Genomic DNA, 26,535 nt, shown 5'->3' on the forward strand with positions numbered 1-26,535 from the left:
ATCTTAAAGAAAAAACTTTCAGTCTTTCACCATTAAGTATTATGTTTGCTGTGGGTTTTTCTATATGGCTTTTATCATGTGGAGGTAGTTGACTCTTGAACAACATGGGGGTTAAGGGCACCATCTTCCCATGCAGTTGAAAATCCAAGTAAAACTACTGACTCCCCCCAAACTTTATTAATAGCCAACTGTTAACCAGAAGCCTGATAACATAGTGAATTGACACATATTTTGTATGTTATTATATACATTGTATTCTTATGATAAGCTACAGAAAAGATGTTATTAAGAAAATCATAAGGGGGTTGCCTGGATGGCTCAGTCAGTCATGTGTCAGGCTTTGATTTCAGCTCAGGTTGTGTGGTCAGAGAATCAGGCCCCATGTCAGGCTCTGTACTAACAGAGCAGAGCCTGCTTGGTATTCTCTCTCTCTCTCTAAATAAACTTAAAAAAAAAGAAAATCAAAAAGAAGAGAAAATACATTTACAGTACTGTGCTGTATTTGTCCAAAATATCTGCATATAAGTGGACTCAGGCAGTTCAAACCTTTGTTTTTCAAGGGCCAGCTGTATTTTGTTGAGTGCCTTCATCAGGAATGTTGTTGAATTTTGTCAAATGCTTTTTCTGCATCAATTGAGATGACCATACCAATTTTTTTTCCCTTCATTCTGTTAATGTGGTGGAATACATTGACTCAATTTCCTATGTTGAGCCATCCTTGCATTCCAGGAATAAATCCTTGTATATGCTGTAGAATTCAGTTTGCCAGCATTTTGTTGAGGAATTTTGCATCAAGGTTCATAAGAGATACTGGTTTAGAGCTTTCTTTCCTTGTAGTATCTTTGGCTTTGGTATCAGGGTTACAATGGCCTCACAGAATAAATTCAGAAGTATTCCCTCCTCTTCAATTTTTTTTTGAAAACTTTGAGAAGGATTGGCATTAATGCTTCTTTAAGTGCTTGGTAGAATTCACCAGTGAAGCCATCAGGTCCAGGGATTTTCTTTGTTGGGAGACTTTTTTCACTACTGATTCAATCTCCTTACTACTTAAGTCTATTCAGATTTTCAATTTCTTTGATATCTGGTCTTGGTAGGTTTGTATTTGTAGGAATTTGTCCATTTCATCTAGGTTATCCAATATTTTGGCATACAATTGTTCATAGTATTGTCTTAGCCCTTGTTATAATAAACTCACTTTCATTTCTGACTTTAGTAATTTGAGTTCCTCTCCCTGTTTTTCTTAGTCCACCTAGCTAAAGGTTTGTCAGTTTTGTTGATCTTTTTGAAGAAAAAACTTTTGATTTCATCAATTTTCTCTATTGTTTTTCTATTCTGTTTCATTTACCTCTGTTCTAATCTTTATTATTACTTTTTTTCTGCTAGCTTTAAGTTCAGTCTGTTCTTCTTTTTCTAGTTCCCTAAGTTATAAGGTTAGGTTGTTGATTTGAGATCTTTCTTGTTTTTTAATGTAATAATTTATAGTAAATTTCCCATTTAGCACTACTTTCACTGTATCCCATAAGCTTTGGTAGGCCATGGTTTTGTTTTCATTCATCCCTCTAAGTATTTTCTAATTTTCCTTGTGATTTCTTCTTTGATCCATTGGTTATTTAAAAGTGTTTAAATTCACAAGAACGTGAGTTTTCCAGTTTTTGTTATGTTATTGATTAGCTTCATCCTGTTGTGGTTGGAGAAGATAATTTGTATAATAACTATCTTTTAAAATCTATTGAGATTAATTTGTGGTCTAACATACAGTCTATCTTGGAAAATGTCCTGTATGCACTTGAGAAGAATGTGTGTGTGGCTGCTGGGTGGAGTGTTTTATATTATGTGTTAGACCTAGTTGGTTAATTGTGTGTTTAAGTCCTCTGTTTCCTTACTTATCTTCTATCTTGTTGTTCTATTATTTTGAGCAGAGTACTGAAGTCTCTAACAATTATCGTTGAACTGTTTCTCCGTTCAATTCTGTCAGTTTTTACTTCATATAATTTGATGGTCTGTCATTAGGTGCATGTTTATAATTGTATCTTCTTGCTTTATTGAACCTTTTATTAACATATAATGTCCTTCCTTGTCTCTTGCAAACTGTTTTGAGTTAAAGCTGATTTTTTCTGCTATTAGCATAGGCACCCTTTCTCTCTTTTGTTTACTATGTGTGAAATATAATTTTCCATCATTTCTCTTTCAGTCATTTGTGTCTCTGGATTCAAGTGACTCTCTTGTAGACATCATACAGTTGAATCATGTGTTTTTTATCCATTCTTCCAGCCTCTGTCTTTTGATTGGAGAGTTTAATATATTTGCACTTAAAGTGATTACTGATTGGGGCGCCTAGGTGGCTCAGTTGGTTCAGCATCTGACTTCGGCTCAGGTCATGATCTCGCGGTCTGTGGGTTCGAGCCCCCTGTCGGGCTCTGTGCTGACAGCTCAGGGCCTGGAGCCTGCTTCGGATTCTGTGGCTCCCTCTCTCTCTGCCCCTCCCCCGCTCATGCTCTGTCTCTCTCTCTCTGTCAAAAATAGACATTAAAAAATTTTTTTAATTACTGATAAGGAGGGACTTCCTTCTGTCATTTTGCTAATTTTTTTTTATGTGGCCTATAAGCTTTTTTTGTCTCTCATTTTACTGCACTCTTGTCTTTTTTTGAGTTTAGTTGATTTTTTTGTAGTGAAATGTTAAAATTTTTTCTTAATTCCTTTTCTATAGCTATCTTCTTTGTGATACCATGGAGATTACCTTTAACATCCTAAGGTAATAGCATTCTAGTTTGAATTTATAGCAGCTTAACTTCAGTAACATACAAAAACCCTATTCCTTTACAGATCCATCCCACCCCTTTCAATTGCTGATGTCACAAAATTACATCTTTATTCATTATGTGCTCCAAAAAATAAATTAATATTTTTAAATGCATTACTTGCCTAAATTATGTAGAAAACAAGATTTGGAGTTACAAACCAAAGTTATAGTAATGCTAACAAATGCTTTTTATTAGTATTAGCTTTTACATTAATAATTGATTTTTTTTTTTCCTTTAAATGTATTAGTCTCCAGGGGTGCCTAGATGGCTCGGTCATTTGAGATTCAGACTCTTGATTTCGGCTCAGGTTGTGATCCCAGGGTTGTGGGATTGAGCTCCACATCAGGCTCTATGCTTAGTGTGGAACCTGTTTGAGATTTTCATTCATTCTCTCTCTCTCTCTCTCTCTCTCTCTCAAAATGTTTTTATTTAAAATTTTAAAATATATGTATTAATCTCAAATCATGTAGAAAATAGAAAGTATGGTTACAAACCATTGTTTCAATAATACTAGCTTTCATATTGCCCATTACTTTTTTTTGAGATCTTTATTTCTCCATACAGCTTTGAGTTACTGTCTAGTGTCTACTATCTACTTACATTTCATCTTATAAGATTCCCTTTCGCATATCTTGAAGGGCAGGTCTACTGGTCATGAACCCCCTCAGTCTTTGTTTATCTGGGAATGTCCTGATTTCTCCCTCACTTTTGAAAGACAGTTTTGTAGGTGGCGCCTGAGTGGCTCAGTTGGTTAACTGTCCAACTTCAGCTCAGAGCATGTTCTTGAGGGCTCATGAGTTCAAGACCCGCATCAGGCTCTGTGCTGACAGCTTGGAGCCTGGAGCCTGGAGCCTGCTTTGGATTCTATGTCTCCCTCTCTCTCTCTTTTCTTCCCCTGCTCTCTGTCTCTCTCAAAAATAAACATTAAAAAAAATTTTTTTTTAAAGAAAGACAGTTTTGTAGGATATAGGATTCTTGGTTGACAGTTGTTTTCATTCAGCACTTTGAATACATGGGCCCACTGTCTTTTGGCCTCTATAAAGTTTATGAGAAATTTGCTCATTTTCTTATTGAGAATCCCTTGTATGTGACAATTTTCTTCTCTCTTGCTGCTTTCAGGATTCACTCTTTATCTTTGGCTTTTGAAAGTTAGATTGTAATATGTCTTGGTGTGGATTTCTTTGAGTTCATCTTACTTGGGAGTTAATTGACCTTCTTGGATATTTGTATTCATGCCTTTCATCAAATTTAGGGATTTTTCAGCCATTATTTTTTCAGATATTCTCTCTGCCCCTTTCTCTCTTCTACTGGGATTCCCACAATGGGTATGTTGGCCTGCTTGATGGTATCCTACATGTCCCTGAGACTCTGTTTACTCTCCTTCAAACATTTTTCTTTCTGTTCCTCAGATTCAGTAATTTTCATTGTCCTGTCTTCAAGCTTATGGATTCTTTCTTCTGCCTGCCCAGATCTTCATTTGGATCCCTACAGTAAAATTCTCATCGCAGGTATTGTACTTTTGAACTCCAGAATTTCTTTTTGGTTTCATTTCATGTTTTCTATCTCTTTATTGAAAGTTCCATTTTATTCACACATTGTTTTCCTGACATTTTCCATATTTTCCTTTAGTTCTTTAAGCATCTTTAATTAAGACAGTTGCTTTAAAGTCTTTGTCTAATAGATCTGCCATTAGATCTTTTTCAAAGACAGTTCCTGTTATCTTTTTTCCTTTGAATGGGCTATACTCTCGTTTCTTTGCATGTCTTGTGCATTTGTTGTTTTTGTTGAACACTGGATATTTGAATCTAATAATGTGGTAATTCTAGAAATCACGTTCTCCTTCCCCAGGATTTGCTGGGGTTCTTTATTTATTTATTTTTTGTTATAGTTTTTGGCTTTCTGATTTCTGCAGACCATCTCTGTGCCAACGATCAGCCTGAGGTATAATATATTTCCCCATAAATACAGTTGTTTTTTAATGTTCTAGTCTTTAATGTCCAGCTCCCAAAAGGTGAAGTGACAAGTGAAGGGAGTAAAAGTAGAGCACTGGCCCTTTAAATCCCCTGTAAGTCACTTGAGACAGACAGGGAGGGGCTTGCAACAACAGGGGGAGGTTCAACAACAATGGCCACCTACCTCTTTGTATAAGTGTGATCAGACACAGGAATCAGCCATTAGAACACATATCCCCAATATTTGAAGGGCAGGGCCCTTTCTACCAACCCTGGCTTGCACAAGCTGTGTGCAAATGCTTCCAGAATATGTGCACAGCTGCCTGTCAGGGGCTGAGGGTGGGGGACAGGTAGGCTGCTCCTGTGCCAAATTGAAATTTAGCTAAAATCTACCAGGGGTGCCTGGGTGGCTCAGTCAGTTGAACATCTGACTCTTGATTTCAACTCAGGTCATGATCTCAGGGTCATGGGATTGAGCCCCGTGTCCAGCTCCAGGCTGTGCATGGAGCCTGCTTAAGATTCTCTCTCTTCCTCTCCTTCTGCCCCTTTCTCCCACTCATGCTCTCTCTCTCCAGAATAAAAAAAAATAATAAAACATTTAAAAATAAAACAATAAAATAAAATTTAAAATAGCTGCAACCAAAATTAACTCCAATTTACTATCTAAGACTTCTGGAAGTTCAAGCCTTTCAGTAGCCTCCACAGTTCCAAAATAGTTAGTCAGACACAGTCTTTCTGGTGCAGCTGCTGTCCAGGTGGGAGACAGTTTCCTGGTGTTTCCTACTCTATCATCTTCCCAGAATCCTCCTGTCTGTTTTTTTATAAAACTAAATCCCCTCAACTGAACTTAGACTTCTCCAAGGATTCTCAGACTTGAGTTACTACTGGATGGCCCTAGACAATTTTTGCATATAGAGATTATCTGATTTAGTCTTTTGTGGATAGATATTAGTGATCCCCAGTCAGTCTTGTAATAACTGTAATCTCCCTTTACTTAGACTGAATTATCACTTCCTCCTCATGCCTGTGCGGGCCACATGCCCAAACTTCCTAGGTACTGATGTCTTTGCGATGACACTTTGCAAGCAGGGCTATGTACATTAGCTGGAATTTTCATGTCTTGTAATTGCCGATATAATTACAGTACAGGGTCCCTCCTGAGGTAACAAGTAATTGTCCTTCACATGAGAACGAAAATAGATCTTCAGGTGCCTGCCTACCATTAGTGCCATTTCCTACAACACAACTTACTACCTCATGGCCGCATTCAGGTTGGCTGATAAATTGTGCAAAGCAAAAGATAAAACTCCTTTCTGAGGCCTCTCTGCAACACAGAGCCCTCCTGCACAGTGGACCGATGGCCTGGCCTCTGGCCTGACAGGTCAGCCAGCGTGTGGTTGGTTGTGTCTCAGGCTGTGCGTGGGGTGCAGCATGCCGGAGTTCCCATTCTTCCTTCTCTAAGTTTCAAGTCATTGAACAAGAGTATGATTCTGAGCATGAGGAGTTTATCCACTTCCAAATTCCTTTCCCATCTGACTACCTCTACAGTTACTGCAAAGAGGCAGAAAACCAGATGTTCCTCTTGCAACCCAATTACCTTGTTGTGGTCTCCATCCCATCAGGCTTCCCAGGAGGTTATCATGACGGATGCCTTTTTCATTTCAATCCACCTCAACCCTCCAAGTGTATTCAGCATGTGCAGCACTAGCGCCAAGGTGCCATCTGAAGCAGAAAGATAATTACAGGTGGAAAGAGGGAACTTACCCCTTCCACCCCACATCTCTGCCAATCAAGCAGACGTGCACACATGTGGTCTCTGTTATCCACAGCACTACATGCATCATGCATGGGCCACTGGAGGGATGGAACACATGACATGTCCGAATTCCATTTGTAAAAGTGTGTGCAAGGGGAAATGCTCCTTTCCATCAAATTACAGTGTGCCACTAGTGCCTTCTCTTGACGGCTGCACATTCGAGGTTAATTTCAGGGTTTGCAGTAATTGAAGAGAAGAGAGAATGGAGAGTCCTGCACAAACAAGAAACAGGCAAACTTGAAGGTTTTCTCAAGACCCAGCATTTAAGTGGATTGTCCATGGTTCTCCCCTCTGGGTCCCCGGAATGGGGGCTTCAGTCCTTCTCCAGCCAGACGTGAGGGGTGTACTAGGACACAGGTGGCTGCTGCCTCTTCCTGGTGCCATGTCACAGCTTGTGACTTGAAAGAAAAGTCAGGCTTCCCCACTCCTATCTTTTCAAGGCCTGCACAGCCTCAAATTCAGAGTCAAAGGATGCCAGAGGAGACCTCAGGGCTGGTCCAGCAGCCTCATCTGCAACTTCTCTTTCCCCCCAAAATACACGACTCTGTGTGCATCTACTTAAAAATACTCTCAGAGCCTAGCTCCAATCACACCAGGAAGGGTGTGGCAACCCTGTCAGGACATTATTTCTGCTCTGCAGAGAACTGCACTGGTTTTGCCTATGCCTGTCACTTAAGAGTGACTGTACAGACTTTCAAAAAAATAAACAATAAAAGAGACTCTTTGGGGCAAAGACTAAATGAGCATTTTTTCCCCACTCAAATGGGAAGTTGAGTTTTTCGGGGTGTGGGGCAGGAAGGCAAAGAGCTAGTGAGTGAGAAAAGGTGCAAGTCTGGGGTCAGAGATCCAAAGCAGCTGGGGTAATGGGAACCCTCTTGCACTGTTGGTGGGATGCAAACTGGTGCAGCCGCTCTGGAAAACAGTGTGGAGGTTCCTCAAAAAATTAAAAATAGATCTACCGTATGACCCAGCAATAGCACTGCTAGGAATTTACCCAAGGGATACAGGAGTACTGATGCATAGGGCACTTGTACCCCAATGTTTAGAGCAGCACTCTCAACAATAGCCAAATTGTGGAAAAAGCCTAAATGTCCATCAACTGATGAATGGACAAAGAAATTATGGTTTATATACACAATGGAATACTACTTCGCAATGAGAAAGAATGAAATATGGCCTTTTGTAGCAACGTGGATAGAACTGGAGAGTGTTATGCTAAGTGAAATAAGTCATACAGAGAAAGACAGATACCATATCTTTTCACTCTTATGTGGATCCTGAGAAACTTAACAGAAGACCATGGGGGAGAGAAAGGAAAAAAAAAAAGTTAGAGAGGGAGGGAGCCAAACCACAAGAGACTCAAAAACTGAGAATAAACTGAGGGTTGATGGGGAGTGGGAGGGAGGGGAAGGTGGGTGATGGGCATTGAGGAGGGCACCTGTTGGGACGAGCACTGGGTGTTGTATGGAAACCAATCTGACAATAAATTTCATATTAAAAAAAAAAGCAGCTGGGGGAGAAGCAAGAAGGTGACCGACATACCAAAATGGACCAGGAACTAAGTCTCAGCTCAAGAGACAGAGCCTGTGGTAATGTGCCGGGCCCATTACAAAGTCCCCTGTACTGGGGCTTAGGACAATAGAAATTTGTTTCTCCCAGTGGTGGAGGCTCACAGTCCCAAACCACAGTGTCCGCTGAGCTACTTTCTGGTGACAACTCTCTCTCCATGGTATGTAGCCAGCTGTCTCTACCTGTGTCCTTACATGGTCATCCTTCTGTGTCTGTCTGTCTTTGTGTCCAAATTTCCCCTTTCCAGAAGGACATCAGTCATATTTGGATTAGTGTCCACCCTAATGACCTCATCTTAACTGACTACATTTGCAACAACTCTATTTCCAAATAAGGTCACGTTCTGGGGTACTAGGGGTTAAAATTTCAATATATCAAGTTTGGGGGTAGACACAATGTAGCTCATAACTAGCACCATCCAGAAAAGCTGAATAGCTGTCAAAGCTGTTTATTAGACACATTTGTTCCTTAATGCCACTCCTGATTTTATGCATCTCCATCAAACACATGGGGCCCTCAAGATTTCCTTCTCTGTCCCCCGTGTCTCCCATGTCCCAGAATGTTCTACATGAGCCCTTCCCAAGGCAGGCAGGATGAGCATTCTGCCCCTTTCTAGTAAGGCTATTCCAAGATTTTTGTAAAACCTCTCCCATTAAGGCATTGTGATGCCTTCATGTGCACGTGGGAGGCAAAGCAGGGCAAAATATACATCCAGACACATGACAGGGAAAGACCTAACCTGGCAAAGGTTCAAACATCAGAACCTTGGTTGACAGGGCCTCTCAGGAAAAACCATATGAAGCGAGCTTAATGCTAAAGAAGCAAATTACACAAAAGCCCTTGTTAGGGAATTCCCTTTTTTGTACAAATTTTTAAAATGATAATTCCAGGGCATGACCTATAACAGTACTTCTCTTTCCTGGTTGTACATGAGAACACATAGCAACATGCAGACTGATCCCATTCTCCTGGCCATAGTGAGCACCTATTAGATTTAAGCTCCTGAGAGTGAGAATTTACTCACCCTGGAGACATTCACTTAAATGGATGAACTGGGGTGACATCAGTGGGCGATATCAATGGGGCAGGAATCAGACCCATAAGTGCCATAGAACTGAGACGTCTTTTGGATTCCTCAGAGTTCTGAAATTCCGGTTCTAGGAAAATATACTTCGGAAAAAATCAACAAAATTGAAAAGGAGCAAATGGATATTTGCTTTACCTTAGGTTAACATAAAAATCAACCAATCTATGTAGTAAGTAAAATTTTAAATGCAGGTTGAAAGTCACAAAGTTCACTGTGACTTCATTTGTGAATACTCACACATCCACCAAGAAAGGAAATACTGACAAAGCACACATGAAAACAAGAACAAAATACTGGGATGGGGAGCCCACAGCAACCTGTATCTTATTGATTATGTGAATTCTCTAAATGTTCCATAATGAAAGGTACCACTGTGACAAGAAGAAAAATTAATTTTATAAAAATCACTTCATCAGAGTGTATGATCCCCCCAAAGATGTTAAATGTCGATTTTACTGATACAAATATGATGTCCTAACGCTAGGGAAGGGAGAGGAGTACATCCAGAACAACACGATGAAACACAAAACCAGAGTCTCTACAAGGCAGCTGAAGATTAATCACCAAAGGAGCATTCAAGATGAGGAATGCTGTGAGCTCAGAGGCACAAACAGAAGTTGCCACCGGGAGGTACGTTAGCCCATTAGAGTGATGACAGCCCAACAGCTGGCTGGAAGACAGAACACTATCCACAACCCTGATTCACACGCACAGCTCTCAGGGAAGAGGGCTCCCCTCCTGAGTCTGCAGGGACGTGGCCCACCTCTGCCAGAGGTCTGTGGAACAGGAGACGGGCCTGAGGCTTCTGATGGAGACATCTCCAGCCTCCCCAAGGACAACCCCCCCCCCCCGCGCCCAACCCCCCCCCCCAGGGACAAGCCCCCCCCCCCCAGGGATAAGTCCCACCCCCCCAGGGAAAAGTCCCGCCCCAGGGGACAGGCCCCCCCCCACCACCTCCAGGGATAAGCTCCCACCCAGGGGACAAGTCCCACCCCTGGGACAAGACCCACCCTAGGGGACAAGCCTCCTTCTCAGGGGACAAGCCCCTTCCCCAGGGACAAGTCCCACCCCAGGGGACAAGCCCCCTCCCCAGGAACAAGTCCTACCCCAGGGGGCAAGCCCCCCCCACCCCCGCCAGGGGACCCCTGCTCAAGGCAGGGTTTGCCTGCAATCCGTAAGTCAACTTTGTGCTGAGCGACATCTGACAGCCCATCGCGGTCCCGACACTTCTAGAGAGGCCTGTCTTGGGAAGGCAGGCAGCACCTCCACCCCCCGCCACCGGGAAGCTGCGTTTTGCCTTGCCCTTCTCTGCCCCAAAGAGGGCACTGCGGACCCTCTCAGCTGGGGGGCACACACACACAGCTGTGGGTCCCACACAAACCATCCAGCGATGCAGATGCTGGCAGGCAAGGCTAGACGTGGCCACAGAGTTTGCACCGCCTGAGGGAAAACTGCAGAATCTTTCCTTTGGGCTGCAAACCAAGGCTCCATCCAGGACTGAGGTCTTCTTACTTAAAACACCTGAAATGCTTGCCTCTCCAGAACAGACGTCTGGAGGAAACGCTCTCTTACCACAGGCCTGAGACACAAAGGGAGCTGCAGGCCCACCTCCGAATCGGCAGGTAGCAAAAACAAGGTTCAAGAGTTTCTCTGATACATGGGGTCTTATCTACACAATTCTCCCTGATGCAAAATAGGATTCATCTAGTGCTACGGTATCCACTACTTCCTGAATGTATTCAGAATGTATTTTTCCAACCTTACCCAAATTCGTGTTCTTTTCAGTCTTAGAAAAGTGAAACTCGTCTGACCGTGGACAGTCTGCTCAGGAAACCCAGACCCTTCGGAAGTGCGAAGTAGAAACTCGGTGTGCCACGGCCGTAGATGCTGACCTCACGCCACAGAACTGGGATCCGAGCGTGCGCTGATCACATGAAGGGAAGAAGCTGCACACCTGGCGCCTGAGGGGCGGCCACCTCTCCAGGGACCCCCACTGGCAGCTCCTTCCAAGGACCCTCTCGACACCACATGCCGTGTGACTGGTGCTCAGTGACTCTGAGCCTGGGTCCCGCTCCCAGGGCCCCCCACCCGCACACCTCTCAAAGGTCACTTCTGCACCCACAGTCCTGCTCACCCAACCACCGGCTTCTTCGGTTTCCATGCATGCCTTCTGTACTCAAACCACAGTCATGATTTTTGTGTCGTCGTTTCAGGTCTGTTTTTGTCACCCAGCACCGAACAGCTTGGAAAACAAAGCTTCAGAAGCACACAGACAAGTGACTTTGGGCAAATCTGACTCTCCTCAAGCATGTGATGGGGAAATGTTACAAATACAGAACAGACAAAGCATACAGCCCACGGGTCCGTGCCGCCTGAAAAGAAAGCGAGGACACACCCCGGGTCGTGGAGAGAGAACTGTCCCCACCAGCCTCCCGCAGCTGGGACCTCAGACAAGCTCAACACTCTGAGCCCAGAGTAAGACCGAAGACCCCCAAGAGCCTAGACACAGTGCCACCACGACCCTGACCTGGAAGCCTGTGCTCATGGCTCAAAACAACCTTGATCCTGAAATGTCATACTGCTAAGTGGAATGGAGAATGAATTCGCAACGCATTTATGTGGAAACCTTAAGAAGAATGAAAGCAAGAAGATGTCTCCCACAACATTTAACAATTATCGTCTTTGAGAGGCATATGTGCATGCTCCCTAAAGCTCCTCCTGGTTTTAGAAGTCAGAATGCGGGAAAAAAAAAAAAAAAAAAAAGCCAGAATATGAAAGAAACCTGTATAGACAAGAATGACAAAGGCACCAACCTGGTGTGTGAGATTTTTATTCCTTAAGTTACACTGACATCTGGTGGTCTTTTCTATCAGAAAGGAAATACTCTTGGTTCTGTAATCTTAAACATATGTATAATCAAAACACATCTTTGCAGTGTCTTTGGGATTGAAAGCAAACACCACCAGAGGCAGCATAAAATATTAATAAAATAATGAAAAAGCTAATAAGAATATATTCATGCATAGTCTTAATTTTAATAAACCAAAAAAAATAAAGCATGGTTTTCCTCTTCCTAGGCCACACCTTGTTAAGGTAGTTTAGGTTAGAGTGGCTCCCTCTATAGTGGAATTTTTCAAACAGAATTTAAAAGGAAAAGGAGGAAGAAGAGATCAGTGCCTGAGGGCATCAGCCCACAGGTTTCTCTCCCCCCGTGAAACTGTTATTATTAGCATCTTACAGGAAGCTCTTCTCTTTGGTAGAGAAACTAGGAGAAAGTAGATATTCATTACTTGTTTCTGCAAAATGACAGTTATTCCTAAGTGTGCCAAAATTAAATTAATAAAATGGGTAATTCAGTGGGCTCAGAAAAATCCACATGATAAGAAAAGGTAACTGCATAATATAAATGTTTCCCCTGTGTTTGCAGAACTACATTGAACATAGGACCACCTCTTTGCAACTTGACTATGGTGATAACTGTAAAAGATGGGGGAAGAAGGGGACTCACACAAAAATTTGCTTTGGATCTTCTGTCCCCCTCTCTCTGCCCCTCCCCTGCTTGCACTCTCTCAAAAATAAATAAACATTTTAAACATAAATACTGCTAACATAAACACTGGACTTCCCAGTGATATTTTTATTAATTTGCTTGTATATTCCAATAGCTACCAAAGACAGTTTGAAAGTCTGTTATAGCAATGTCATTTTAGAAGATACAGAGTTATTTGCCACCCATTCTAGCAATCACTTTACCCTCTTTAATTAAAAGAGAAAAAAGTATCAAAAGGCAATCATCCTACCTCTCCCACCACGCATGTTCCTAATTATCACAGCACCCGGAAATTATACATTTTTATTCCCATTTTACAGATGAACAAGGGGCACCTCCAGATGGACGAACATCCCAGGTTTACCCTCCGGCCCAGGGAACATCTCTGTGCTCCCAACCTGCCAGCAGATGTAGCATCTGGCCCAGAAACTCTGCCTTCCGCCCACCACCCCCCCCAGGCCTCATCTCTGCACCCGCACTCTGCATTAACATTCACTTGACCGTGCTCAGGGCCAACACCCGTTCGCCATACAGTGTGCACAGCCTGCTTCCTTCAAGAAGCACCAGCCCACCAGCTGGCCGCTGTGCTGGCCAAGGCCAACCTCTCCATCCATGGTCAGGACTGGGCTGGCCTGTCCAGTCGGACAGTGATGCCCGGGTCACCGCAAAGGCCAACAGGCCACCTGACACCCGACAGGCACTTGAGAACTTGAGAAGGAGCAAAACTGGAAATGACAAAACCAAAGACTCCGATCTTACTCCACTGCCTCCTAAAGTGACCGGTAATCATTTCTTTCATGCTGGACTCTTGCAGGGTTTTTTACCTCAGTACCCGGGGTTCGTTGTCTCGCCTCGAAGAATGAAGAGATGGTCACAGAATATAATGAGCAGCAGGCAAAAGTTTATTAGAGTGTAAGGAAGTAAGAATAATAGGAAGGCTCTCTTTGCAGAGAAGGGGCATTCGAAGGCGAATACCTGTGACTATAGGCAAGGGTCCTTGTTCTATAAGGTTTGGGTCGCCCCTCCTTCCCTTCCCCCTCGATCCTTCTCAGGTCCTTATTGGCTTGATAACTCTAGGTGCTGGGTTGTCCATTCCCGACTGGCTCCATTCCATTGTATGAGGGGTGGTCTGTGGCCATAGTGTTCCTTGAGGGTCATATGTTTTATGCTCTACTACTTATTTTTAGTTAGGTCTTTTGTCAAATTCCTGAGGGGAACCTGAGGGAGAGTAGGTGGGGTCTGTTATGTTCTTAAGAGGAACATTATCCTCGAGGGAATCTGCTGTGGTCAGCATTGTTCCAAAGTATGTGTCTCTCCCCACCCAGGGACCTCAGGTCCTAATCTTTCCCTCTCTGCCTACTGGATCCTAGCTTTTCCTGTCAGAGCATGCTGACTCCTCTTGGCCCATGCAACTTCCAAGTCAACAGAAATGGCAGGAAACAAAGGAAAGCCTGCGCACAAGCAACTAGCTTCTCTCTCCAAGCCCCTGCCACCCCCAGACTCATTCTACAAGCAATTATCCCTTTAACTTAACAGAGCCTGTGGTGGCCCTGATAACACATCTATGGCCAGCTGAAGAGGTGAGGGCTCACCCAGGCATCTTGCATGGGAAAAGGGGGATTCTTGCAAAGGGGAGATCTTTAGGACTGGCCAGATGACATTTGCAGCTGGAAGCCATCCACTCTGCCTGTGATTGTGGCTTCCTGGACCTGGTGATGCAAAGTGAGGTGTACGTAGAAACACGCACAGATCACACAGCCCACCTCCTCCTGACCCACGACCGACTACTGACCCACGCTGGGGGCTGATGCACCGGCGACTCCCACTTCAGCTCTGCCTCCAGCCAGACCTAAGACCTGTGGACTGCTATGGCTTCTGAAGAAATGCCCAGGGTCACACCGGCAAGGTAGAAAAACCAGCCAACCTCTACACAAGTGACACACGCCTGAGAAGAGGTTGTACTCATGGCACCCCACAGACGGGTGGCTGACCAGAGCCCTCAGATCATTCCTGCAGACAGAGAAGGTTCATGCAACTGCCCATCAGTTACATGTGTTTAACACGATCCCCACGTCCCTCAGCCATGAGCAATACTGGCTGGGAGTCATCAGTAATAAAACCTGTCAAAGGGCCTAGAAAGAGGCACATGGGGTGTGTGAGAAAACCATCAGGGTGTGCTTTCCACATGCAAGGTTCTTTTTCTAAGCTGGATTCTGCCACGACTCAGCCGCTGGACCACGGGCAGCCACACTCTCTTTCTGAGAAGTGGGAGGCCAAAGGCTGGACTGGATGGGGATGGGCAGCGCTTCCCCTCAGCATCTGTACTCAAGCCACCGCCACCATGTTGGGCTGGACAGCAAGCCCTCATCCTTAGGACCAAGGTCTCATCCAGATGCGAGGCGTGGACAGCCACAGACCATCATTCCCAAAAAAGGAAATGGCGGCTCACTGCTGAAAAAAAATAGACTCACACAAATGCTCCTGCTGCTGCTGCCCCTGCTGCCACTTTCCAAACTTCAGAAAATGCCCAGAGAGAACAGACATTCAAGCTGTTGAGACCCGGCTATGTACCAGAATTTAGGAACCAACCCAACTGAATCCTCTGGATGAGAAAGGGAAGGCCAAGGACCTTCCAAGAGGTCTCGAGAGCAGGTAACATGTGGCTGGCTTTCTTCCTCACCTGCCCAAGGGCAGGGTTTTGGCCAGCTGATAGCTCAGGGTTCCTCCAAACCCAATGCTCGGCAAGAAGAGGGGCCCGCGCACATGTGAAGACATTCAGATCATTTCCTGCAGGATCTGAGAAGTATTTTAAGAACTGAAGAAAAGAGCTGAGAAAAAAAATGTGTTGACATTGCCTGTCAAAAATCCAGTTTTAAGAAGAAAGAAAGCTGTTGCCTTTTTGAGGAGACACCATGCACTTGTTCTCCAAAGTTTCCTGCAAACCACAGAAGACGAGGAGCATGCCTATGTGGTTTCCACCCACTAAGATGCTCACCTGAGTAGTTTTCTGACTCAGCCCAGCATCCAGATTTCCCCTTTGACTTCTTCCAGTGGCCGCATGCATAACTTGAGTGCATTTGCTGGTGACTCTGCCAAGGTCTCTGGACACCTTCCCTCTCTGGCACCATTTAACAAAAATGCAGCCCACACCAAGTCACCTATGCCCACACCTCCAGGTGAACACTCCCACCCAAGAGCACCATCCTCTTTCTATAGCTCTCTCCCCAATATCAAAGCATCAACCTAATACAATAACAAGAACATGCATGTTGTCCCCTGGGGAGGGAGGTGCAGAAGGAGAAAACAGAACAGATTCCATCACTGTCCTGCCAGGTAATTCTAGACTAACAAGTTTCGCCACTTCTGCAGAGTGAAAGTGATGGTGTAGAGGCTCTCTGACTTTCAGTTCCAGCTAAGATTTCTTCTGACTTAATCTCTGGGAAGCACATCAGAGGCTCCCAGTGTGTCCCAAACAAGATAAAGGCTTTGAGCAAGACCAACCTCTCCAAACATCCATTTCCTCAACCCTAGTGTGAGAACAAAAATGTCAGTGGCTCTTTACTCCTTTGGGAATAGGGTCCTGTAACGGGTTGAATAGTGTCCCCACAAAATTTATGTCTAATCAGGACCTCAGAATGCGCCTTACTTAGAAATACAGTCTTTGCAGATGTTATTAGGTAAGCATCCTGAGATGAAATCATCCTGGATTTGGGGTGGGCCCAAAATGCAATGACTAGTGTCCTTCTAAAAAGAGACACACAGAACACAGGGATGAAGGCATGTGATGCTCCTGGGTCATTGCATCCCCACATGATGGTGTGGGATGAATGTCCCAATGTACCCATGAGACACAGAATATGCGTGAGAAGCCACTTTCATGGTGCTACACCTCAAAGATTTGACAGCCTGGGCTGTCGTAATACAAACAGGACCATCGTCTCTTTGGGAAGTCTCCTCCCCACTGTTGTGAGCTCTCCCAAGACCCCATTTTTCTCCTTTATTTCCCCAGAATACAGCATAATCTTTTTATAGAGCAGACACTCAGTAATCTGTGGAGTTGGCGGTAAGCCAGTGAACAAACTCAACATGTACAACATGATCAAAACTCAATTTTATTTTTGTCCCACATTTCTTTGAGCTTTTTCAGTTGGGGGGGCAGTGTTTCTTCCCGCATCTGTGTGAGGATGTATGAAGGCCCATGAAATCAGAAATCACACTCCTCTTAGCTGTGGGTCTCTCGTGGCTCCTTCTTCCACCTGAGCTCTTCCTAGCAACGTTTCCATGCCCTTCCAGGCACCTGTTGTCATCACTCTTCCAAACGGCACACATGGAATAAGAAGTCACTCCAGCCCTTGGGGGGTGGGTGATGGGTATTGAGGAGGGCACCTGTTGGGATGAGCACTGGGCATTGTGTGGAAACCAATTTGACAATAAATTTCATATTTAAAAAAAATAAAAAATAAAAAGTCACTCCGGCCCTAACCAACTTTGGGGTCAGTTCCACCCTCGAGCAATCTGCCAGGCGTGTCCTGCCCTCTTGGGATCGGAGGCCAGACCTCATGCCACAATCAGGTGCCAGTCCTCGACATCTGGATGAAACCATATCAAACTGGCTGAGTCATCAAAGACCCTCACCAGGCTTGGGTTCGAAGGTCATACTTCCTCAGTCTTTTCCAAAGTTGGGATGGAGGAAGCTCAGAAACAGTAGTCTCTGAGGAACTCACTCCCCAGACCCCTCGCCCACGTTCTCAGCCTCATGCGTATGTGAGATCAGGCTGAGGTGCCCTGAACCACGAGACCAATGGAAGGGCAGTTTCCTGATAGATCCATGCCCACAAGATCTCTCTACCTCTGAAGCTCACCTGAGCTGAGTAAGGACCAATAGCAATGATGGTTTGCAGCCACAGGGTCTGCAAGTGCAACTGTGAATGGGACAGCATCATACCTCTCAGGTCAGGATGCTATGCAATGTCCTGCCTTAGGAGCTGCTAGGAACCTCACATTTGTAGTCATCTCTAAATAGCATCTAAAAACAACTATTTTCAGGCCAAGAGATCAGCACTTGTTAGTGTACTGTCTGTTAATAAAATTTCCTATCCAGCACCAGGAAGCTCATTATTTTTTTAAAAAATAATAGAATCTGTTTCTTCTATGAGGATAGCAGATGTTGGGTGTTCTCCTCTAAAGGATCACAGAATCAGGAGCACCTGGGTGGCTCATTGGGTTAAGTATCCAACTGTTGATTTCAGCTTGGGTCATGATCTCATGGTTCATAGGATCAAGCCCCACATAGGGCTCTGCACTGACAGCATGGAGCCTGTTTGAGATTCTCTCTCTCCCTCTCTCTCTCTCTCTACCCCTCCCTCCCTCTCTTTCTCTCTCTCAAAATAAATAAACATTTAAAGTAAATAAATAAAGGATCACAGAATCAAATCACAGATGAGGTGTGGCCATCAGCTGTGCATCTTAGGGATGGATTGGCAGCCTGCCCACTGTAGGTGGAGCCCCTTCCCACTGCTGACAGCACATGGGCCAAGGAAAGCCCCCAAATGTCCCCATGCACTTGGCAGCTTCAACCTAATGCACTCACTCTTCCCACCAGGGCAGCAAGGTCGCCTGGAGACCCACTACCATCACCCCCAATTTTATTCCAGGGAAAGGTCCAGCTGTGCCAGAGGAAAGCCCCTTCTGATTCCTAAGAGGTGATGCCCCCTGGTAACAGTGGCGGCTGTCAGAAAAGATCAACACTGATTTACCCTCTGTATCTATTCAAAGCACTCTGTACTTCACATTGGGAAGCTCCACTAACAGTCAATCCACTACAGTCTATTAAGGTGGAAAAATCACCACCGAGGCTTATGTTGCCCACCTCAGGAGCCCAAGACAAGAAGCTCCTCCAGAGGTCAGGAGCCCTCTGGGGTCAGGGCTCCCTTGGAAGCTGGGCTATCTTCTGGAGGTCAGTACCCACCCCTGACATACTGAGGTCAGGGCCACCCCAAAGTTCCAGTCTCACCCACAGAGGTCAGGCTCTCCCCTGGAGTGCCAGCTGCACCCCCAGGTCAGGGCTCCCCCAGCCCCCACCCACAGAGGGCAGGTTCCCCCACTGCTCTGGAGGCTAGGGTGAAGCTACTGGGAGGCAACACAGCCAGGTAAGCAGGGGCTCTAGGGCACACCTCGATGGAGTGTCTGTGCGACCCTAGGTAAGGTAGCAACCTGCCTCTTCAGGCTCTGTGAACCAGGAGGACCATACCCCCATCTCACGAGGGTGCTGTGCAGGTGACACGGGTTCACGCGTGTTCAGACCTGGAGGAACCCCATTAGCAACCCCATCCGGACCTTCCACTCAAGGGCTATTCCTTCTCCACTGTCCACACAGCATATCTATTTTCTTATCCCAATCTAATAGATTGAGAGCTGGGTAAAGACCTATTGGATAATCTACAGCAAGAAAGACAAATTTTGAACTAAAGTTTAGTTCAGGATCAAAATAGTGCACTGTATCTTGTTTGTAATAAGTTGTAGAGGGTATGAGACCAAAGAAGAGAATTTAATTCCTAGCGTATGTATAAATTTCCTACACAGTTCACTTAGCATTTTAACAAAATACACACAAAAATAAAACATTACCTTCAAGCAAACACAATGCAAGTGGACCTACAATGCATCTGGTTTGCTTCCTCCTCTTCCCACTGCCTGATCTGGACCTGAAGTTAATAAAGCAACAACAACCCACCCTTTGGCATTTTCCAAGCTGCACTCCCAGAGCACAGCCAAAACAAGAACATTAGCTGGAGTGCTCCCTGGTCACCGCAGCAACAAGGCCGCTGGCTGTTTCCTGGAGAAAGCACTGTGGGAGGACCCCCGTGGGTCAGAAATGAGTTATTAGCCAAGGGTGCTAGGCACATACTTGAAGTCTCTGAGCCCTAAGTGACAGGGTTACCTGCAAACTTGGGAGCTCACCCGTCTGGCACAGCCAGTGCGCGTGGCCCGTGAGGACCTCCTGCTTCAGACAGAGCCCGGCCTTCCGGACCTGACAGCACCTGAATGAGAAGCCAGGGTCCCCCCACCCCACCCAGGGTGATTCCAGTCAGGCAGGGGTGTGAGCCATGCTTCCGGCACACCTGACATGATGTGGAATACCAGAGCACTCTCAAATGATAGGGAATCCGATGCTTAGTCCTAAACAGCCCGAAGCCAGGCATGTACAGAGTGACTTATTTATCACCAACCCCCAAACAGGAAGGCAAGTTTCTCAGCACCAGCACACCGTGAACCAGGAGGGCAACACTGAACCGTGACAGAGAAGCTGACTGGGAGTGCTCACCTGGGAGAAATTTAAAAGAAGTTAATGGGCTGAAGCATTGGGCCCAAAAGGACAGATCGGGGAGGGTAGCAGGGTGTTAACAATGGCTATTCATGCTTTCACCACAGAGAGAAGAAATAGCCTTAAAATAGAATCTCATCACATCCTCCAGGACCAAATTTCACTAGTGTAACTGCATCTGTGAGGAAGAACCACAGAAGAAATCAGGTGTTCTTTGGGCTCAGCTATAAGTAATATATCGGCACCACCCACTGAGAGTTCTCTTTAAGAAGAAGCCGCCCCCTCCTTTTTCTGACCAACAAAGCCTTCACCTGGGCTCCTCAGTCCAGCACACTTGTCCAAATGGCACCACTCTCCTGCCTGGTCCACACCAATGTGGCTAATGCTTCGGTGTTCCCACTAACACCATGAAGGGTCCATGGACAGCAGGGTAGGAGGGAGAGGAAGGACACCCACCAGTGACAGCTTTCCAGCGCACTGTCCATCCTTTCCAAATGCATCACACTAACTGAACAACCACCAGCTTGTTGGAGAAAATGTTATTAGTCAACCACATTTGAGGGGCAAGAAAGAGACCCTTCTCAACTAGACTAGAAAATGTGCACTGAGATTCATGGGGCTGTTCTGGCGTAATTCTGTTTAATAGAAGCTGAGCAGTTCAGTTTAATTTCCTGACTTGATTGCAGGGTCATAAATTGTACCTCCCACCTCATGTTTCCAAATTCATTTTTCACTCTAATTACCACTCTGACCTCTCAATTGCATTGGTAAAAAGTTGGAGATCCAGTAAATGAAGGCCAAACAAAACCCTCCAGCAGATCACCTCCAAGAAACCACCTGCTGTAGCTGGGTAGAGGACCAGTGGCTTTGCTACCAGGGTATGGGGGATCCCCTTAGCCCCGCCCACTAACCTCGAAGCCTCCACCAATCTCCTCAGCTCTGGCTTGTACATAGTACCCACCTGAGACCTTTCAGATGCAGATGCTTGAGTCCCACCTCCACAAGTTCTGATGGGACTGGTCTGGTGGCACCTTCGGCTTCAGCTTTATTAAAATCTTCCCAGGTGATTCTAGGAGCAGTAAAGATTTAGAACCCTGCACCTATTCTGTGCACACAAATTACATGCCAGTTCCCATCTTAGGTTATTTCTGACACCTTCCTCCCCACCCTACAGTGACTCATCATCATCCCACACATGAGGAGACCCTGCATCAAAGACCCTCAACCAGGCTCTCTGCATGATAAATGAGAAGGTTTCTGAAGGAAAATTAAACTAATCAGAGTGATTTACCCTCGATTTAGTCACCAAGAGGTGATATCACAGTAGCTCATGAAATCCCTCTACAAGGATCTTCAATGAAAGAGCATTATCCATAGGGACTAAGAGGTCACCTCAAAGATACCGAGGCTGTTAAGAGCTGGAAGTTCCTGCACCTGCCCCTCCGGGGTCCCACATCCTGGAGCCACTTTTACTGTCATTTCCATCTCTGGCATGCCTGGTAGCAACCACTGAGTTCTGGCTTTCTTCTCTTCCACATCAACTTTGGTAGTGATTTCATGACCAATAAACACCACACATCAAAGTTGTCCTGAGACACTCTACATATGTATACAGTTTAGTTACACTCAGTAATCACCCCAATCTGGGACCACTTCTAGGATGGGATGGCAGAGGGCAACACTCACTCTGCCAGTTCAACATGCCAGATAGTTATCAGAGTTGAGCTATACAGCACCAGCACCCAACACTGTGGTTCGCATTTCAGTTCTCACGCTACATTAGCCATGATAATGGCTAAGGGAGAGACTTTGCTGCCAGGTCCGCAGGCAGAAATCACTGTGTGCGTAACAGCTGCATCACGACCAGTCAGGGCACTTCTTCCAAAGACTGTCAGTAATGGGTCACTCTGCATCCTTGCTGTTCACACAGACAGCAAAGCATGTAGGTGCATTGGCTCCTTGTCTTCCGGTGATAAACCACGTAACATTTCACAGAAACAGACACTGGGAAAGACAGAACTGACCAAGAAAGAGACAAGTGCAGAAAAGAAGTGAAAACTGATAAAACAGGAAGTGAAGTTTGAATCAAAGGCCAATGGAATCGGAGGAGAAACAGCTGGGCTGGTGAATATGGACACAGCCTCGTCTGAGAGACTCTAGATGTACAGCTGCATGAATTCGGGGAAGACAGCTCATCCACATAGACGAGGGAATGGCTGTGAGGAAAAGGGTGCAGACGAGAATGTGGTGCCAGCAAAAATATTCACAGTAAGGAACGCTCAGAGATATTCCACAACACTGAACATGCAAAGGACAAACCTGGAAGCTGATCCAAACCTAGAAAGGTGCGTGACAATCCCCAGGTCACAGAAAAGACACTTCCTTATGATCGTTAAGTTCTAATACAAGAAGGCAAGCGCTGCTCAAAGTAGACCGGGGGCACTTTCACTCTCAATGTTTCTAATGCGTTAAGTCACACTGTACTAAAGCAATGTTAGGGTTTTTACTTCCCTATATATTTATAACCAGAAGTAAAAGAATTTTTAATGTTTTTACCAAAAAGTTTAAAGGTCACAGAGTCACTGCAATTTTCCCCACTGGTCATTAATGATGATTTGGGCCAGTGTCAGCTTGGTGGCCCTTGTTAAGGCCCTACACCCTGGTGTAGAGTGGGGCTAGCCTGGCACTGGTTTGTGAGTGACTCTGCTTCTCTTGCTGTCTACTACAGCATTCTGTGTTTCAACATTGCATCTAAGCACACCCACAGCATTGCCAAGTTTTGAGGGAAAGACTGGCCAGACTAAAAGCATGTGTCTTGGACAATGTGGTTTCTGTCACTGACTAGCAATAAGCATCTTTGTGTACTTCCACCATTCTGAAATATTACTGAGAGGACAGCACAGCCTGATACTATTTTCTAACATGAAGCCCTTTTGGCCAAGAAGGCCCCATTTCAGGAAACGACTGTTTTGCAAACATTACACACGCTATAACAAGCCAACATCCTTTCTCTCCTTTAATCACTTATCATAGATGCAGGAAGTCTATATCAAGGGCACTGGGGAGCCCTTAAGACTCAGAGAAATGCAGTGCTTCACAAAAACATTGTTAAAGTGGAAAGTCAAATGAGCGGCAGCTCTTTCTTTCCCTCGTTACTTCTAAAGAATTGATACTGATTTGCACAGACCTTCCTCCTACACTTCATGCCAAGAGGCCAGTCAGCAGTGCACTGCCAAGCAGAATTAAAATGATATATTTATCTTGAGCATGCCAAGTAAACAGTACAATTAACAAGCCCTCCATGGCTTTACTTGGCCAGTATTCACCAACAAGAGATTTCTAACACTGCAAAGAATGTTTTAAAGTCTTTGGAAGCTTAGCATTTCGTTATTTTACTGTCTCCAAATCTAGAAGCAAGGAGTAGTCTCTGTTTCAAAGACCATTTTTGAAAGAGAAGACTTTTACAACCAGCATAGACAGACAGAAAATCTACCTTGTGTAGAGTCTCATTGAACTGTAAAAGATTTTTACTACCTGTATTATTTATTCAACAGGCATGTGCTTGAAAGCCCAATAGTTTGGTAATTATTATGCTCTTGTGCACATGATTTCATCTAAAATATCTCCACAAAGAAGGACACTACATAATCCTAACGGGGACAATCCAACAAGAAGATACAATAATTGCAAATATTTATGCACCCAACATGATAGCACCCAAACACATAAAACAGTTAATAATAAACATAAAGGAAATAATCCATAGTAAACCATAATAATAGGGAACTTTAACACCCCACTAAGATAAATGGAACAATCATCCAAAAAGAAAATCAACAAGGAAAGAGTGCCTCTGAATGACACAGTGGACCAGATGGAGTTAACAGATATAGTCAGAACATTCCATCCTAAAACAGGGGACTACATATTCCTTCAAGGCCACATGGAACATTCTCCAGAAAAGACCATGAATTAGGCTACAAAACAAGTGTCAGCAAATTCAAAAAGATCAAAGTCATACCATGCATCTTTTCTGCCACAACACTATAAAGGTAGAAATCAACCATAAGAAAAAATCTGGAAAGACCACAAATACATGGAGGTTAAATAACATCTACTAAACAATGAACTGGTCAACCAAGAAGTCAAAAAAATAAAAAACTGCACAGAAACAAGTGAAAGTGAAAATACAATGGGCCAAAATCTTTGAGATGCAGCAAAAGGGGTTCTAAGAGGGAAGTTTATAGCAATACAGGCCTACCTCAAGAATCAAGAAAAATTTCAAATAAACAACCTAAGCTTACACCGAAAGGAGCTAGAAAAAAAAGAAAAAACCAAAACCAGCAGAAGGAAGAAAATAATAAAGATTGGAACAGAAATAAATTATATAGAAACTAGAAAGACAACAGAACAGATCAGTGAAATCAGAAGTTGATTCTATGAAAAGATCAAGAAAATTAATAAACCTCTAACCAGACTCAAAAGAAAAAAAAAAAAAAGAGAGAGACAGAGGACTCAAACAAAATCACAAATGGAAAAGGAGAAATAACAACCAACACCACAGAACTACAAACAATTGTAACAGATTATTATGAAAAATTATATGCCAACAAAATGAACAGCCTAGGAGAAATGGATAAATTCCTAGAAACAAATAATCTACCAAAACTGAAGCAGGAAGAAATATAAAAATTTTAATTGAAAAAATTTGAGACTGATTACCAGCAATGAAATTTTATCAGCAATCAAAAAACTCCCAAAAAACAAAAGTCCAGGGCCAGATGGCTTCACAGGTGAATTCTATTAAACATTTAAAAAAGAGTTAATACCTATTCTTCTCAAACTATTCCAAAAATTAGAAGAGGAAGGAAAATTTCCAAATTCATTCTATGAGGCCAGCATTGCCCTGATACTAAAACCACATAAAGACACCATAAGAAAAAGAAAACTAAAGGCCAAAACATCTGATGAACATAGATGCAAAAATCCTCAACAAAATGCTAGCAAACCCAATCCAACAATACATTTTAAAAAAACCATTCACCACCATGATCAAGTAGGATTTAGTTCTAGATACAAGGGTGGTTGGATGTTCACAAATCACTCAACGTGATACATCAATAAGAGAAAGGATAAAAACTGTATGATCATTTAAATAGATGGAGAAAAAGGATTTGACGAAGTACAATATACACTCATGATAAAAACAAAAAACCCTCAACAAAGTAGGTCTAGAGGGAACATGCCTCAACATAATAAAGGTCTTATATAAAAAACCCACAGCCATACTCAATGGGGAAAAACTGAAAGCTTTTCTCCTAAGGTCAGGAACAAGACAGAGATGTCCACTCTCACCACTTTTATTCAACATACTACTGGAAGCCTTAGCCACAGCAATCAGAAATAAAAGGCATCCAGGGGTGCCTGGGTGGCTCAGTTGGTTAAGTGTCCAAGTTCGGCTCAGATCATGATCTCATGGTTAGTGAGTTCTGGTCCCACATTGGGCTCTGTGCTGACAGCTCAGAGCATAGAGCCTGCTTCAGATTCTGTCTCCCTCTCTCTCTCTGCCCCTCCCCCTGCTCACATTCGCTCTCTCTCTCTCTCTCTCTCAAAAATAAATTAAAACATTAAAAAAATTTCTTAAAAGGCATCCAAATTGGTAAGAAAGAAGTAAAACTTTCAGTATTTTCACATGAAATGATACTATATATAGGAAACCCTAAAGATTCCACACAAAAAAAACCTACTAGAATTGATAAATAAATTCAGTAAAGTCACAGGATTTAAGACCAATGTGCAGGGGTGCCTGGGTGGCTCAGTCGGTTGAACGTCCAACTTGGTTCAGGTCATGATCTCACTGTTTGTGGGTTCAAGCCCCACATCAGGCTCTGTGCTGACAGCTCAGAGCCTGGAGCCTGCTTCTGATTCTGTGTCTCCCTCTCTCTCTACCCCTCCCCTGTTCATCCTCTCACTGTCTCTCAAAAATAAATAAATGTAAAAAAAAATTTTTTTAAAAGACCAATGTGCAGAAATCTGTTTCATTTCTGTATACTAATAATGAAGAAGCAGAAAGAGAAATTAAGAAAATAATACCAATTACAATTGCACCAAAAATAGTAACATAGCCAGGAATAAACTTAAACAAAGAGGTAAAAGATCTATACTCCATGGGGCACCCCAGTGGCTCAGTTGGTTAAGCGTCCGACTTCAGTTCAGGTCATGATCTCATGGTACATGGGTTCAAGGCCTGCATCAGGCTCTGTGCTGACAGCTCAGAGCTTGGAGCTTACTTCAGATTCTATGTCTCCCTCTCTCTCTGACCCTCCCCTACTTGTGCTCTGTCTCTCTCAAAAATAAACATAAAAAATTTTAGAGAAAAAAAAAAGAAAGATCTGTACTCTGAAAACTATGAAACAGTGATGAAAGAAATTGAAAA

The 26,535-nt window shown here is 44.1% G+C and overlaps 1 protein-coding gene across 7 annotated transcripts in view; it reads right to left on the bottom strand.

Moving 5' to 3' along the window:
* Window positions 1-26,535, bottom strand: part of PTPRN2 (protein tyrosine phosphatase receptor type N2) — an 803,411-nt gene that overhangs the window by 626,005 nt on the left and 150,871 nt on the right. For 3 of the 7 annotated variants that reach the window (XM_049642197.1, XM_049642196.1, XM_049642195.1), the window contains exon 3: window positions 6,351-6,475. The exons of the other annotated variants lie outside the window; for them this stretch is intronic. In XM_049642197.1, coding sequence (XP_049498154.1) covers window positions 6,351-6,372 — 22 coding nt within the window. In that variant the 5' untranslated portion in view covers window positions 6,373-6,475. The remainder of the gene's footprint in view (window positions 1-6,350; window positions 6,476-26,535) is intronic. 7 annotated transcript variants of the gene reach the window in all.

The sequence above is a fragment of the Panthera uncia genome, chromosome A2 (genome assembly GCF_023721935.1).
Source record: "Panthera uncia isolate 11264 chromosome A2, Puncia_PCG_1.0, whole genome shotgun sequence".
NCBI lineage: Eukaryota > Metazoa > Chordata > Mammalia > Carnivora > Felidae > Panthera > Panthera uncia.